Raw genomic sequence first — 15993 nt, 5'->3', positions numbered from 1 at the left:
TACTTTCCTAATTCTTTAATCTCCTTGCTTAAAAGGCTTTTAATTTTGCATTAACAGCAGGGCTGCTGATCTCTCTGCTGCTTCAGGAGGGCTTCCCCTCATTTTTCTGGTCAAACTTCCTGCCTTTTTTGTCACTTTGTGGGATGAATCTCATTGTTGTCAGCCTAAGTAAATGATTCCTATTTCCTTAAAGTCTTTATTGAATGATTGCCCTTGCCTGCAGCTTTAAGTAATAAATTCTGCTTGAATTATAGTTCTTTTTTTCGGGCTGATTCCTGCTGTCTGTTACTGTAATGATAATCTTCAATTCATTCACGGTTTTTCCAAAATGGTTTCTGATGTCTGTGATTTCAATTAATGTATCCTGCCCTTGGCACTGTTATAATAATAAATTGCATATCTTTTCTACTGCCTTAATAAAGTCTCTGAAGTTTGTTTTCCTGTTAATCTTAGTCTGTTTAGGCTTTGAATATGCCCCTTTATCACTTTAATTGTGGCTTCATGATATCCCTGGGTCCATATAACATCATCATTGTTGGTGGTGCTTAAGGCACACCTCAGTGTTAACCCTTTCAGACCCTTCCATCTCTTATACAACACCTCACAGGATTCTATTTTTAAATTTGTTCTTTGAATGTCAACATTAATAGCAAGTCTGACATTAACTGTTTGACCCTAATTTCTTTGAGAAGTGATATTGAGCCTTCTTAAAATTCTGTAGTGGCAGTAGTTTGATACAACTAAGATCTTTCACTAAGCCCTGAGAGACATTTAGGGGTCAATCATGTCATGTAGATAATGCAACTGGATTAATATTTTTCTTTTTCTGTCACAGATCAGTCAGATGTTGGGAAATGAATTCAAGTTTGCTCTTCATGAGCCTTTTGGCCTCAGGTAATGAATTAAAAATGATCAAACCTCAGCATTTAAATTCCAATGGAAAAATAAATGACTGCATCGCAGAACAGCTCTTCCGAAAGCACAGCTCTCTTGCAGTACAGACCCTCCAACAGTTTGACACTCTCATGGCACTGTCCCTCTGACAATGCTGCCTCGATATTGTCCCTCCAACAGTGCAACACTCCCTCGGTATCATTCCTCTGATAATATAATACTGACTTTCCGACAGTGCAGCGCTCCCTCAGAACTGCCTTATAACAATGCAGTGCTTCCTCAGTACTGACTGTCCGAGGAGGAATTCTCTTGCAGTAGAGACCATCCAACAGCGCAGCACTCTTGCCATTTCTGATTGTCCAACAGTCAACTGACTGCCTCATCGATAGTGCAGCACTCCCTTACTACTGACTCTCCCAACAGTCCAGCATTCCCTCAGTGCTGACCTTCCGACACTGCAGCACAATTGAGGTTACCATAAAGGACTCTTCTTCTCAATCTCTCCCGTTGCCTGAGGCGTGGTGACTCTTAAGCCAGTCATCTCTCTCTAAGGAGAGAGCAGCCCTATGGTCTGGTAAGATGATGGCAGCTTTAGTTTTATCTTTACTCTGTCAGTAAATGCAGAGTAGTGTCAGTGTGAGGTTTGTGCCCAAGTAGGGGTGGCACAGTGGCTCAGTGGTTAGCACTGCTGCCTCAGCAGCACTAGGGACCTAGGTTCAATTCCTAGCTTCAGGCAATTGTCTGTGTGGAATTTGCACATTCTCCCTATGTCTGCGTGGGTCTCTTCTGGGTGCTCTGGTTTCCTTCCAAAGACCTGCAGGTTAGGTGAATTGGCCATGCTAAATTGCCTGTAGTGTTAGGTGCATTAGTCAGGGGTAAATGTAGGGGAATGGATCTGGGTGGGTAGCTCTTCAGAGGGTCAGTGTGGACTTATTGGGCTGAAGGGCCTGTTTCCATACTGTAGGGAATCTAATCTATTTGGAATGAGATATGATTCTATCCCTTAAGTTTCTGATTCAGATGGAAGTGCAGTACCTACTCAGCCAGACCCAGGTGGGTAAGTGTTTAGATTGTTTTTGTATTGAATTACTGCTTAAGGCATAGTAAGCCTCCTCCAAACAGAAAATTATGCCCTTACATGTTACAGAAATGTTTTTAACAATGAGCCAAGTCTGACACCTTGATCTGTTTACACGTAGTAACAAAAGCAGAGGCAGACACCTCTGATACACTCTCCACACAGTATGTTATAGAAACCCACAGCAGAGAAGGGGACCATTTGGCCCATATGTTTGTGCCTGTTTCACCATCTCTGATACGCAAAGACAAAATGAACGTTCCTTTAAAGTGCAGCTAACAGCAACCTAGGGTGAAATTTTAAGCCCCCACCAGGAATGAGCTGGAAGGTGTGTTTTGGAGATGGAGGAACAATAGCAAAGTGGAGTCCATAGTGATAGCCTATTGTCTCCTCACCTCCACTGGTGAGTTTACCAGACAGGGTGGGTGTCACATCTGATTAATGGCCCACTGTCTGTTAGATCATTATGGGGCCAACTCAGTCACAGCAGATACAGTCCTGAGGTTTCAGGCCAGAAGTGGAGTCACAGCCTCTGCATAAACCTCAAACCCTAGTATTACCTCTAAATATTCGAACAAAAGAAATAGACTTATTACAATATGAAGCATGATGGAACTTTGAGTTCACGCTGATGCTACAGAATTAAATAAAAACTCCATACAGTTACCTTCCCTAAAGGACATTAATGAACCAGATGGGATATTTGCAACTGTTGACGATAATTGTCATGGTCACTGTGTATTGGGCTCTGGGCAGTTGAGGGAGAGTGCTGCTACTCATTCTCCTATCTACTATTTCAGATAAATAAAACAAGCAACCAAATCAGCATTGAAAGATAAAACAAAGAGCTGCTAATGCTGAGGATCTGAAACAAAAACAGAAATTGCTGGAAAAACTCAGCATCTGAGCAGAGAAAGCAGGGTTAACATATCAAGTCTAGAGACCCATAAAAGGGCCCTGACAAGTTTCTCCAGCAAGTTCTGCTTTTCTTTTAACATTGTAAGATAATTACTTAAGTCTATCAAGAGCTGGGTATGTCTTGCCTGAACCATTTGGGACTTTGTATCAGGCAGCCTGATTCTCCACTCAAAGACTGGGTAGATCTTATTGCAACTTAGCTTTAATTCCTTCAAAGCCATTACCTTATTCAACAGTCATTATTGCCAAACAAGGATTTTTATTCCAAATATTAATTTAAACCCCAGAGAGGGATTTGAACTTATGCCATCATCCAGAGCTCAGTTCACCATCGGAGGGTCAGTGTGGACTTGTTGGGCCGAAGGGCCTGTTTCCACACTGTAGGGAATCTAATCTAATCTAAATGTTAGCAGAATATGGGTAACAGTGGGTGATGTTGACACGCTAAAGCAGAACTGGAATTAGAAGCTCTGACACAGTTAGATCGGGTTACCAATTGAACAATCTTTGCCCTGCTGACCAAATGAAAACTCTACGCTTTATCCTTACCTTGTTGAATTAACGGGTGCAACTACAGTGAACAATCTAACCTTGTTCTACATTGCATCTTGTCTTTCAGGTACTGGCAGTTCACCTCTGCAGTCACCTTTTCCATTGCTGGAATTCTGGTCAGTTCAAATTCTTCTATGCGAACCTTTTGAGTATTATGTGTGTTGCTAATGCATTCATTGGAATAAATAGAGTCATACAGTCATAGAGCTGAACAACATGGAAAGAGATCCTTCAGCCCATGTGTCTGCCATGGACATCACCCATCTATCTAGAATCACAGAATCCCGACAGTGAAGATTGAAGACATTTGGCTCGCTGAGTTTGTGCCAATTCTCCAACGAGCATCCCACCCAGACCCACTCTCCACCCTATCCCAATATCCAGACCCACTCTCCACCCTATCCCAATATCCAGACCCACTCTCCACCTTTTCCCAATATCTCCATATTCACTTTGGCTAATCCACATAGCCCGCACATCCCTCGACACTATGGGACAACTTAGCACGGCCAATCCTCCTAACCTGCACAGCTTTCTCCTTCACTCCAGTCCAATTTTCCAACGATGAGCCTCCTGCACTTGAATATTTCTTAAATGTTGTGAGGGATCCCGTCACTGCTACCCTTTCAGGCAGTGAAGTCAAGATACAGACCACCTCTGGTTAAAAATATTTCTTCCTTAAATACCTTCCAAACCCTCTGGCTTCTTATCTTAACTCTACAGTCCCTGAATATTGATACCTCTACTAAGGAGAAAAGTTTATTTTTACCTACCCTATCAATGCCCTTCAGACTTTATCAGATGTTAATCAGGTTGCCCTCTCAGTCTTCTCTATTGAAAGGAAAACAACCCCAGCCAACCTAGCCTCCTGCCCAGGCAACATCCTGGTAAATCTCCTCTCCACCCTCACAAATGCAATCATAACCATCCTACAGTTACTGTTACAATTACTGGTGTAGTGACATTATTGCTACCTCACTGTTCCCCGTAAAATGAGATGCTTTTGAGACAATACAAAGTTGTGAAAGGTCCTTTATAAATACAATTTTTTTTCTTCCAGTAGGAGTTTAAAGATAGAATTTTAGCATTTTCATTTTGCCAGTGTCCTCTGAGGCTGGCCTGCTTGTACAACCTTCCCAGAGATGGACAATTGACAGGCCAATCGAAGACAGCAGGCAGGCAGTAGGAAGGGCCATTGGGAGCTCCCAGAACAGGCAGGTAACCAGCAACCTCATGGGAAGAGGTGGGCACTGCTGCTGTAGATTGGAGTCTGAAGCAGCATCTTAAAGCTCATGCACCCCCTAAAGACTACATGTAGAATGCTGCAGCAACATCTCCTGACCTCCTTGTTACCAGTCCTGAAAGACAGTCTCACTCCCCATCTGGTCTCCCTCCAGGAAGATCCCAGCAGTGATACCAAATTGCCTCAGAGTTTAGTTCTTGGTGGTTAGATATCCAATGCTGCCATTGGATAGTCGTCGATGATCTCACCCTGTCTCCCAAGATGACTTCACAGGCGGATGGCATGGGGCAAGGAACCCAGGAGCCACCTTCCAAAACTATGCATGTCTCATCCCAAAAACCATCCCCAATCAACTGTCCAATTAGGGCCAGAATTTCTTCCTTATATTGCTGAGTATGTTCACTGCAGAGATTGATAGATTTCTTCTTATTGAAAACATTAAGGGATTGGTGATGGAGCAGGAAAATGATATTTAGATAGAAGATCAGCCATGGTCCAGTTGAATGATGAAGCCTGATCAAAGGGCTGAATGCCTCCTGTTACTCTTATTTCTGATGTTCTTCAACACCTTCCAACTCCCTACAGTGTGGAAACAGGCCCTTTGGCTCAACAAGTCCACACTGATCCTCCGAAGAGCATCCCACCTAGACCCACTCCCTTATTACTCTACATTTACCCCTGACTAATACACCTATCCTACACATCCCTGAACACGATGGGTAATTTTAGGATAGCCAATTCATCTAACCAGCACATCTTTGGATTTTGGGAGAAAACTGGAGCACCCAGAGGAAACCCACGCAGACACGGGGAAAATGTGCAAACTCCACACAGACAGTCGCCCAAGGCTGGAATCAAACCCAGGCTCCTGGCGCTGTGAGGCTGCAGTGCTAACCACTGAGCCACTGTGCCTAATTATGAGTTAGGATATTTCCTACAATTTCCCTCTGTTCTGCAAGATCTCTATCCATTCATAGATTGTCATGGAGACTAGAATCAAGAGTGCTACATCAAAAATAAAATCCTAGACTTAACTGATACAAGTTGAAGGTTACCAGACAATCCTAAAAGACCCTATTTCCATAAGCATTTTGTTAAAACATTGTTTATTCCTCATTCACGGGATGTGGGTGTTGCTGACAAGACCAGCTTTTATGGCTCATCCTTAATTCCCCTTGAGAAGGTGTGGACAGCTGCCTTCTTGAATTATTGCAATCCATGTGCTGTAGGTCGACCCACAAAGCCATTAGGGAGGAGGTTCAGGATTTTCACCCAGCGACACTGAAGGAACGATAATATATTTCCAAGTCAGGATGGGGAGTGACTCAGCGGGGAACTTCCAAGGGGCAATGTCCCATGTATTTGCTGCCCTTGACCTTCTAGATGGTAGAGGTCATGGGTTGGAAGGTACTGTCCAAGAAGCCTTGGTGCATTACTGCAATGTATCTTGTAGATGGTACACACTGATGCTACAGTGTGTCAGAGGTGGAGAGTGAATATTGAAGCAGGTGGATGGGCAGCCAGTCAACCAGGTGTTTCATCCTAGATGATGTTGAGTTTTTTGAGTTGCACCCATCCAGGCAGCTGGGGAGTATTCTATCATCCTGCTGACCTGTGCCTTGGTGGATGGAGGAGTCAGGAAGGGGAGTTACTTGCATCTAAACTCCAGCCTCTTGCAGCTACTGTATTTATGTGGCTACTTCAGTTCAGTTCAGTTTCTCGTCAATGGTAATCCCTAGGATGTTGATGGAGAGGCAATTCAGATAGCAGATAACTATTCAGAAACTAACAAAAACGGAAATTGCCAAAGAAATTCAACAGGTCTGGTGGCATCTGTGCAGAGAGAAACAAAGCTAATGTTTCAAGGGTGGCACGGTGACTCAGTGGTCAGCACTGCTACCTCACGGCACCAGAGACCCGGGTTCGATTATACCCTCAGGCGACTGTGTGGAGTTTGCACGTTCTCCCCACGTCTGCGCAGATTTCCTCAATGTGCTCCGGTTTCCTCTCACAGTCCAAAGATATGCAGGTTGGGTGGAGAGGTCACGGGAAATGCAGGGTTACTGGAGTAGGGTTGGGGGTTGGGGTTCTGGATGGGATGCTGTTTGGAGGGTCAGTTTGGACTCGATGGACCAAATGACCTGCTTCCATGTTGTAGGGATTCTATGATTCTAAGTCCAGTGACTGTTCTTCAGAACTGACATACTGATACATTACAGTTATATCCAGAGCATTTGATCTGAGGCTTAATATAGCTCAATTCAAATTATCTACATGACTCAGTCAAAAAGATATTTATTAGTAACTGTGTGAGCTTCATGCAGAGCACAAACAGGGGAGTCAAAGACACAGAGGAAAAACATTGGTAATAACCGTAACATCCTCAAAGATAATACAATTAATATCACAAGATGGTTACAAATATAAGGTAATGAGAGTGAGTGTGCAATAAAGGGCTTTTCTTCTGCTTATTCATGTGATGGGGGCATCGCTGGGTAGGCCAGTATTCATATCCACCCTTCATCACCTTGTTGACAATCTTCTTGGTACTCAGGCCAATTCAAAAGACAGTTGAGAGTTATTTGATTTGATTCGATTCATTATTGCCAGTGTGCCTTGGTTCAGTGAAAAGTTTTGTTTTGCATTCAGCACAAGCAGCTCATACCATGCAAAGTGCATTAGGGTAATAGAACAGAACTTGTTTCAGTGAATTGGCCATGCTAGTAGTGATAGGTGCACTAGTCAGGGTGGGTTGCTCCTCGGAGGGTCAGTGTAGACTTGTTGGGCCAAATGGCCAGTTTCCACACTGTAGGGAATCTAATGTTACAGTTGCAGAGAAGGCACAGAGAGCAAGATCATCATTAAATTTAAAATTTAAGTTGACTACTCAGAACTCTAATAACAGCGGGGAAAAGGATGTTGGTATATGCTTTTGTATCTTCTGCCAGAAAGCAGAGTTTGTAAAAGGTTATAACTGGGGTGGGAAGGGTCTTTGATTTGTCTGCCAATCATATAGCCAAGGGTCTGAAGGCCAACCAGGTAAAGATGGCAAAGTTCCTTCCTGAAAGGAAATTTGAAAACCAGATGGGTTTTTAACACCAATCTGGTAGTTCTTTTAGTCACCATTTCCCCACACTGACCTTTTAATCCAGATTTATTTAATCTACTGAATTTGAATTCCTTAGCTGTCATGCCCCCTGAAGGACAGCACCCAAATAGCAATACCAGAGTCCTGAGAACAAGTGTCTGGAAAACACACAGGAACAACAAGATTCAGGAGAGCCAAGTGCCTGGAGTTAGATATTGTCATGAATATTGACGCCAATGTTTCAACGGTGTGGATCTAACAACAGAAGTTACAATCAAGAGTGTTTCATAGTAAATAAAATCTATTTAGTCAACAAACAGAGTCCAACAGCTTTTTCCCATGGCAGGGGAATCTAAAACTGGAGGGCATCGGTTTAAGGTGAGAGGGAAGAGATACAAAAGGGTCCAGGGGGGCAATTCTTTCTCACAGTGGGTGATAAGTGTTTGGAACAGGCTGTCAGAGATGGTGGTGGAGCAAATACAATTTTGTAATTTAAGAAACATTCAGACAGGTATGGAGGGATATGGACCAAACACAGACAAATGGGACTAGATTAATTATGAAAACTGGGCAGCAGGAACAAGTTGGGCCAAATGGCCTGTTTCCATGCTGTGAACCTCTATGACTCTAATAAAACATTGCACTACAGCAGACAGTTTATAAACTCAATGAACAGTGTCTTTTTAAGCAGGGCCTCTATAAACTATAGCAAATAGATCTCATGACCAACAAATACAGCAAAGTTTTAGGAAAATATGATCGAGAAACAAGAGTAGGCCCCCTGGCCCTTTGAGTCTGCTCCACCATTCAATAAGATCATTGTTGATCTAATTTTAATCTCAACGTTTACATACCCTGCATATTCCCAATATTGTTTATCTCTATCTACCTCCGTTTTAAAAAGTATCCAAAGACTCTGCATCTATTGACTCTTGAGGAAAGGAATTCCAAAGATTCTTAATCCTCTGAGAGAAAATAATGTTTCCTCGTCTCTGTCTTAAATGGGAACTCCCTTATTGTTAACTCTGACCTGAAAATGTGTTGCTGGAAAAGCGCAGCAGGTCAGGCAGCATCCAATGAGCAGGAGAATCGACGTTTCGGGCATGAGCCCTTCTTCTTTCCTGAAGAAGGGCTCATGCCTGAAACGTTGATTCTCCTGCTCCTTGGATGCTGCCTGACCTGCTGCGCTTTCCAGCAACACATTTTCAGCTCTGATCTCCAGCATCTACAGTCCTCATTTTCTCCTGTTAACTCTGACCCCGTAGTTCTAGATTCTCCCACAACAGGAAACATCCTTTCAACATCCACCCGGTCAAGTCTCCTCAGGATCTAATATGTTTCAGTATTATATGTTTTGCAATAAAGGCAGTGATATTCTGCAGTAAAACGCAGTGAGTGGAGGACTGCACATAAGGGAATGGAGTGACATAAAACAGTGAGCAAAGGGGATTAAAATTTTTATTTTGTAAAGAAGGAGAAGTGTGGAGACATTCTGAACTTGAAGCAATTCCTGTCTCTGAACAGCCTGAGATTTAATGCACTGTTTCCTTCCTGCTCTAGGCTTTGGTGTTTCCAAGAATGCTACATGGTTGGCTGTTCCAGGGAGAGTATAAGTTGTCCTGCATTGCATCACTCCGACTCCACAGTGGCGCATTACTCAGTATGTTGCAAATTGAATATTAAAGTAATGGATCCCAAGTCAGTCGATGAAGTATGAAATAATCATTTTTTTTGTAGATACAATGGGGGAGGCAATGGTCTAGTGGTATTATTGCTGGACTGTTAATCTGGAGATTATGCTCTGGGGATCTGGGTTTGAATCCTGCCATGACAAATGGTAGAATTTGAATTCAATCAAAAATATTGGAATTAAGAATCAATAAATGCCTATCTGCACCTTGGCAGCTGATGGGTTATACATTATCTGCAGTTTATAAATGATCCCAAAATCACTTTTAACTTTGTAAGCTTCTTTTGGGACTTTACCTTTTGTTACGGTATCCCCTTCAAGGGGCTATAACCTGTTAATTTGGCCCCATTCAGTTTATTTGAATTTCTAAATTCGAGTGTAAAGAGACATTGCTGGGGCACAATGTGAGTAGGCAGGAGAGAGATATATGGAATGCTGCATGCTGCAAATAAACCAACTCTCAAGTAAAGAAAACAAAATAAAGCAAAGAATTACGGATACTGGGAATCTGAAACAAAAACAGAAATTGCTGGAGAAACTCAACAGGTCTGGCAGCATCTGTGGAGAGAGAAAGCAGAGGTAATATTTCGAGCTCAGTGACCCTTCCTCAGAAGTGTTTGTCCAGGGCAAGTTCAACCCACAGCTCCACAACATTGACAGCAGTCAGGGTAAGGAGCTGGATCCTGTGTCCATTTGAACCAGAATGGGGTATCCAACTCCATGCTGTTGGCACCAATCTGACCCACATAGACATCCAGCCAACTGGCCCGGCTAAACAGCTGCTGCTTTAACAGACGCTTTTACATGCATGTTGTAATGTGGAGCTATGGATAGGGATGGCAGAGCTCCAACTTCCTGAGCATCATTTGGAATTTACATCCATAGGCAAATGACAAGGAGTCCTTCCCAAGCTTGCCATTGGCATGCGTTCAAAAGATTTGCAGGTTGATACTCAGCCTGTTTGCCTGCATTATGAATGCACCTTCCTTCAGCTGTCAAGTCCCAGAATGGAACTTGAACAAAAAGCTGCTGGCTCAGAGTGGGGTACACTACCCACTGCACCACAACACCTCCTAGCTTAAAGCAAGCATCAAAGAAAAGGAGACATTACATACATTCTGGTTGTCTCAGTATTGGTACATTCTCCGTGCTTCATATTGGGGTGTTTCTAAAATTTAACAAAGATGTTTCTTTTTAATTTGCACAAAGGCATTGCTCTGATCCTATGGAATGCCTTTTACACATCTGAGAAGGCAATTATTCGATGGACGCTTCTTTCAGAGACCTGCTATTTTGTTGTGGTGTTTCTAGGTATGTGAATTCAAATACTAACCCCTTATTAACACAATTGGATCTATATGTATCTTGTGAGGCTCTTAATTTAAGTCACATGCTTGCTTGGAAATTATGTCATTACTTTACTGGTCCAAATAACTTTCTGACCTCTTTAAAAAAAAGCTACCTTCACAAGGTAGAATCCCCATAGTATGGAAACAAGCAGGACTTATACACTTAATGGTAAGGTCCCAGGGAGTGTTGCTGAACAAAGGGACCTTGGAGTGCAGGTTCATAGCTCCTTGAAAGTGGAGTCCCAGGTGGATAGGATAGTGAAGAAGGCATTTGGTATGCTTTCCTTTACTGGTCAGAATATTGAGTACAGGAGTTGGGGGGTCATGTTGAGGCTGTACAGGACATTGGTTAGGCCACTGTTGGAATATTGCGTGCAATTCTGATAGGTCTCCTTCCTATCAGAAAGATGTTGTGAAACTTGAAAGGGTTCAGAAAAGATTTACAAGGATGTTGCCAGGGTTGGAGTATTTGAGCTATAGGGAGAGGCTGAACAGGCTGGGGCTGTTTTCCCTGGAGCGTCAGAGGCTGAGGGGTAACCTTATAGAGGCTTACAAAATTATGAGGGACATGGATAGGGTAAATAGGCAAAATCTTTTCCCGGGGGTCGGGGAGTCCAGAACTAGAGGGCATAGGTTTAGGGTGAGAGGGGAAAGATATAAAAGAGACCTAAGGGGCAACTTTTTCACTCAGAGGGTGGTATGTGTATGGAATGAGCTGCCAGAGGAAGTGATGGAGGCTGGTACAATTGCAACATTTAAGAGGCATTTGGATGGGTATATGGATAGGAAGGGTTTGGAGGGAAATGGGCCGGGTGCTGGCAGGTGGGACTAGATTGGGTTGGAAAACTGGTCGGCATGGACGGGTTGGACCGAAGGGTCTGTTTCCATGCTGTACAGCTCTATGACTCTTAAGTCCACACCAACCCTCCAAAGAGTATCCCACCCAGACCCATTCCCTTGCCCTATTACTCTACATTTCTCATAACTAATGAACCTAGCCTACACATCCTTGAGAACTATGGGCAATTTAGCATGGCCAATCCACCTAACCTGCACATCTTTGGACTGTGAGAGGAAACCCACGCAGACACAGGGAGAATATGCAAATTTCACACAGTTGCCTGAGGCTGGAATCAAACCCAGGTCCCTGGCACTGTGAGGCAGCAGTACATACCACTGAGCCACCGTGCCACCCTTGTGAATTCAAATACTAACCTCTTCTTCACACATTGATTCTAGCTACAACAAGAGTAATTCACTCAGAAGGAGGGAAAAGTCACATTGGCCACAGATCAGCATCACGAATGCAGGTTTTCCCAGTCATTATTGATCAGAACAAATCCAAGCCGACATTCCTTGTGCACTAATGATGGAGTGCAGCCCTGTCAGAGGTGGCATATTGTGTTTTGGACGGGTCATTAAACATAGGCCCCCAGCTGACTTGCCAAAACGATTTCATGGCACTATTTCTGAAGGACAGCAGGGAAATTCTCCCCAGTGTCCTGGATCAATATTTAACCCTCAACCAACTTTGCTAAAATTCATTGTGGTCACATTGGTGTTTACAGAAGCTTGTTGGATACTGCATTTCCTACAATAACAACACTGACCACACTTCAAAAATATTTCATTGGCTGTAAAGTGCTTTGGGCCATCCTGAGGATGTGAAAGACGATATATAAATGCAGGACAAGGCCTCAGGTTATGACCCCTTAAGAGAGAAGCCACTTCAACAGTGCAGTACTCCTTCCATACTGAGATCGAAAAGTGTGGCCTTGGGAAAGCACAGCCCGTCAAGCAGCATCCGAGGAGCAGGAGTCATAGAGTCATAGAGAGAGTCAACATTTCGGGCATAAGCTCTTCATCAGGAATGTGGGGATGAAGGGGGCTGAGAGATAGATAGGGGAGCAGAGATGGCACTGGGAAGGTAGCTGGGAAGGTGGTAGGTTGATACAGGTGGGAGGTGGTTGTGATAGGTTGGTGGGGAGGGTGGAGTGGATAGGTAGGAAGGAAGGTAGGTCAGGTCAAGAGGGCAGTGCTGAATTGGATCTAGGATGAGGTGTGGGAGGGGAGATTTGGAAACTAGTGAAATCGAAGTTGATGCCTTTTGGTTGAAGGATCCCAAGGCAGAAGATGAGGCATTCTTCCTCGAGGCATCAGGTGGCTTGGATTTGGTGGTGGAGGAGGCCCAGGACTTGCATGTCCTTGGCAGAGTGGGAGGGGGAGTTAAAGTGGTCAGCCACAGAGCAGTGGGGTTGTTTGGTATGTGTGCCCCAGAGATGTTCTCCGAAACGCTGTGAGTTGATGCCCTGTCTCCCCAATGTTGAGTAGTCCTCACTTTCTGTACTGAGCCGTCAACCAGGATTTTGTGATCAAGTCTCTGGAATGGCATAGGAACTCAGAATCTTCTGTCATCTAAGGCATTACAGACTGAGCCTTCAAAAGGTTTATGAAGAATTAAAACTAAAAAGGAAGTGTTTGAAATGCATTGAGTTTTCAGAGGCAGTCTTAACTATGGGTGGCGAGTTAATTTCATAATAAATGTGCAAAGTATATAACTATCATTTGGAATTTGGATTTTAATGTGGAGGAAATTTAGATTTTGGTTTTTGCTTTGTGAAGATAACTTTTTCCTTAAAGAGGTCAGAAAGTTATTTGGAACAGTGAACTAATGACATAATTTCCAAGCAAGCATGTGACTTCATTTAAGTGCCTAACCAGATAAAAGTGGAATCAATTGAAAAAGTGTTTACTATGCTGAGTTTTTATGATGTAAAGGTAAACAAATGGTCAGGGCCCAATAGTAGTTAGGAAGAGTCAGGCTTCAGTTCAAAGGGACAGTTTCATCCCAGCAGAAGAGCAGATTGTTAGTTTGTAGAATCTCCAAGTTGTTAGACCTTAGGGAAGTCTCCTGACTATCACAACTGAGAAGGAATCCAGGCTCTCCGAACTGGAAAGAAGTTTGTAGTCCATCAAAACTGGGAAATGTCAGTTAAGTAAGAAGTCAAAGAGTTAAAATAAGAGTGATACTTCATTGACTATCTGTGAAGGATATTGCTAGAAAAGGGTGAATCATTTTGCTGATTATGTTAACATCTTTCCAAGTTGTCTTACAGATATATAGTTTGTTTCTTTCTTTTGTGCAGTAAACTTGTTCTTTTTTTTTGTTAAAGAACACTAGCAGTCTCATAAGAGCACATTCAGGGCAGTGGCTAACTACCATGGTAATCAAACTGCAAAAGTAAAAATTATGGTCTATCAAACCTTTCGCTGTGAGATGTGATTTGTCCAGTATGAACTTGTGACGGATCCATTGTGGACCCATGTGAAGTTGAGGATGTCCTTCGACTGTTAATTCTGTCTTTTTCCTTACAGTGACATTGCTTTCAGCCATGGATCAAGGCTTGTTTTCTCAGGATGTGGGATTCTTGCTCTTGAGTTATGCATTATTTGGGATCATGTCACTTTTCTATTATTTACAAGTTGGACGGAAACCCAAGAAGATCTAATCCAACGATCAGCAGGAGGGGCCCAGACACAGCTTTCAGTGTGAATGGAAACAATTCGAATCAAGAGGACATATTGACCCACCCTCGCCCCCAACCCTGTGCCACCTTCAGCCAACAGCATCCATTAAGGTGACCACTTTTTAGGGTGAAGAATGAGATATTTTCCAGTGGGTAAGCATGGCTATACACTCTCAGTATAGACACGAAGTGAAGGCAAATCCCAACCTCAGAAGAGTAGCTCTACGTAAGGGTTGCCAACTCTGGTTATAGGCAACCCTTGAGGTATGATAGTCAACCATGTGATGGCTGGTCATGCTGATACCTGTAAACGTTGGTCTATTCACTTGATGGAAGTTACAGGTTGTATTTGAGAGCATTGGCTTGTGGTTGCACCTCCTCAGGTGTGGTATGAGACGTTCCAAGAAATGGCTGATGTAAGATGATGCCAAGGGAACCAAAGGGAGGAGAGGGCAAACAGAAAGGGGTAATAGGGGGAAGGGGAGAGGCAAACAGTGGAAGTGGCTAACTAAGGCGAGGGGGGAAGGAAAACTGAAGATATGTAACTGAGATAGAAGGATTGGAAAACTGTGGGAGAGAGGTATCCAAGGGGGAATCCAAAAGAGAGGGAGAGGGGAGTATTGAAGTGGAAGGGGATGGCTAGGAAGTCTGAAAGGGGGAAACTGAGGAGGAGAGGAAAGGGAGAAACTGAAGGTGTAAGACAAAGGGGTAACTGAGGAGAGGGAGAGAGGTAACTGATGGAGGGAGAGGGAAAATTAAAGGAGAGGAGTAACCAAGGGAAAAATTGAGGAAAACTGAAGGAGAGATGATTTAAGGGAGGGAGAAAGGAAACTGAGGGAGAGAGTTAATCAAGGAGATGGGAAAATTAAGGTAGAAAGTCACCAAGGGAGGGTGAAAACTGAAGAGTGGGCAACTTAAGGAGGTGGAAGGCAAAGGGAGAAGGGCAATCAAGAGGGGGGAAGAAGGGATACTGAAGGAGCAAGGCAAGGGGGTAACTGGGGTGGAGGCGGGGAGGAAACTGAGGGAGAAAATGGGTAGAATCGTAAAATGGGGGTATTAATGAATTTGTAACTTGGTGTAAATGTTTCCATACAAAATAAACAAATCCACTAAGAATTGGAACGTCAGCCAAAGCTCAAAATTTCTCCCCACACACAGAATTCTGAATCACTGTGAGAGGGGCTGAATAGAGACTGTGTGGGTTGGGGGTTGGGATGGGGATAAATGTGTATGGGGTAGTGAGTTTCACACAAGGTGTTAACCACACTTGTTGTGAGAATGTGGTTTTCAGTTTAACTTGTAAGTGATGGTTCTGATAAAAAGAGACATTTTGCTGCACTCTCATATCTTGTTGCAAAGCCAGGTGGCAAACAGTTATTACTGTCCATTTCTCTCTGAGCTTCTATTCTGTACCTGGGTTGAATTCAATAAAAAGGTGAACTTGTGAGAAGATAATGATCTCCTGCCTTTGAATTTCAAGTCACCATCACTCACAGGAGACATTACCCATAGCAACTAAAATGATCATTGGTCTACACTGAATGTACTGATGTACTGACGATCTTACCAAACTGACCATTCTCATACTTAAAGTAAAATTCAAATACTAACAACTCAGGCAGGGTGTAGTATTTTGGGTTCTGATCCCAACTTT

At 43.3% G+C, this 15993-nt stretch overlaps 1 protein-coding gene across 3 annotated transcripts in view; it reads left to right on the top strand.

Annotated features, from left to right (window-relative positions):
* The window catches only part of LOC122542209 (tumor protein p53-inducible protein 11-like), a 112459-nt gene extending 96671 nt beyond the window's left edge, over nucleotides 1-15788 (top strand). For all 3 annotated transcript variants that reach the window (XM_087978279.1, XM_043679698.2, XM_043679697.2), the window contains exons 3-7: nucleotides 836-894; nucleotides 3510-3558; nucleotides 9334-9433; nucleotides 10673-10774; nucleotides 14188-15788. In XM_087978279.1, coding sequence (XP_087834405.1) covers nucleotides 836-894; nucleotides 3510-3558; nucleotides 9334-9433; nucleotides 10673-10774; nucleotides 14188-14321 — 444 coding nt within the window. In that variant the 3' untranslated portion in view covers nucleotides 14322-15788. The remainder of the gene's footprint in view (nucleotides 1-835; nucleotides 895-3509; nucleotides 3559-9333; nucleotides 9434-10672; nucleotides 10775-14187) is intronic.
* The last annotated feature ends 205 nt before the right edge of the window (nucleotides 15789-15993 follow it).

Source organism: Chiloscyllium plagiosum, unplaced genomic scaffold (assembly GCF_037043375.1).
Source record: "Chiloscyllium plagiosum isolate Xiang-an unplaced genomic scaffold, Cpla_swu_hap1 HiC_scaffold_33, whole genome shotgun sequence".
NCBI classification, from domain to species: Eukaryota; Metazoa; Chordata; class Chondrichthyes; order Orectolobiformes; family Hemiscylliidae; genus Chiloscyllium; species Chiloscyllium plagiosum.
Note: the sequence above shows the minus strand (reverse complement) of the source record. Positions and strands in the feature narration are given on the sequence as shown.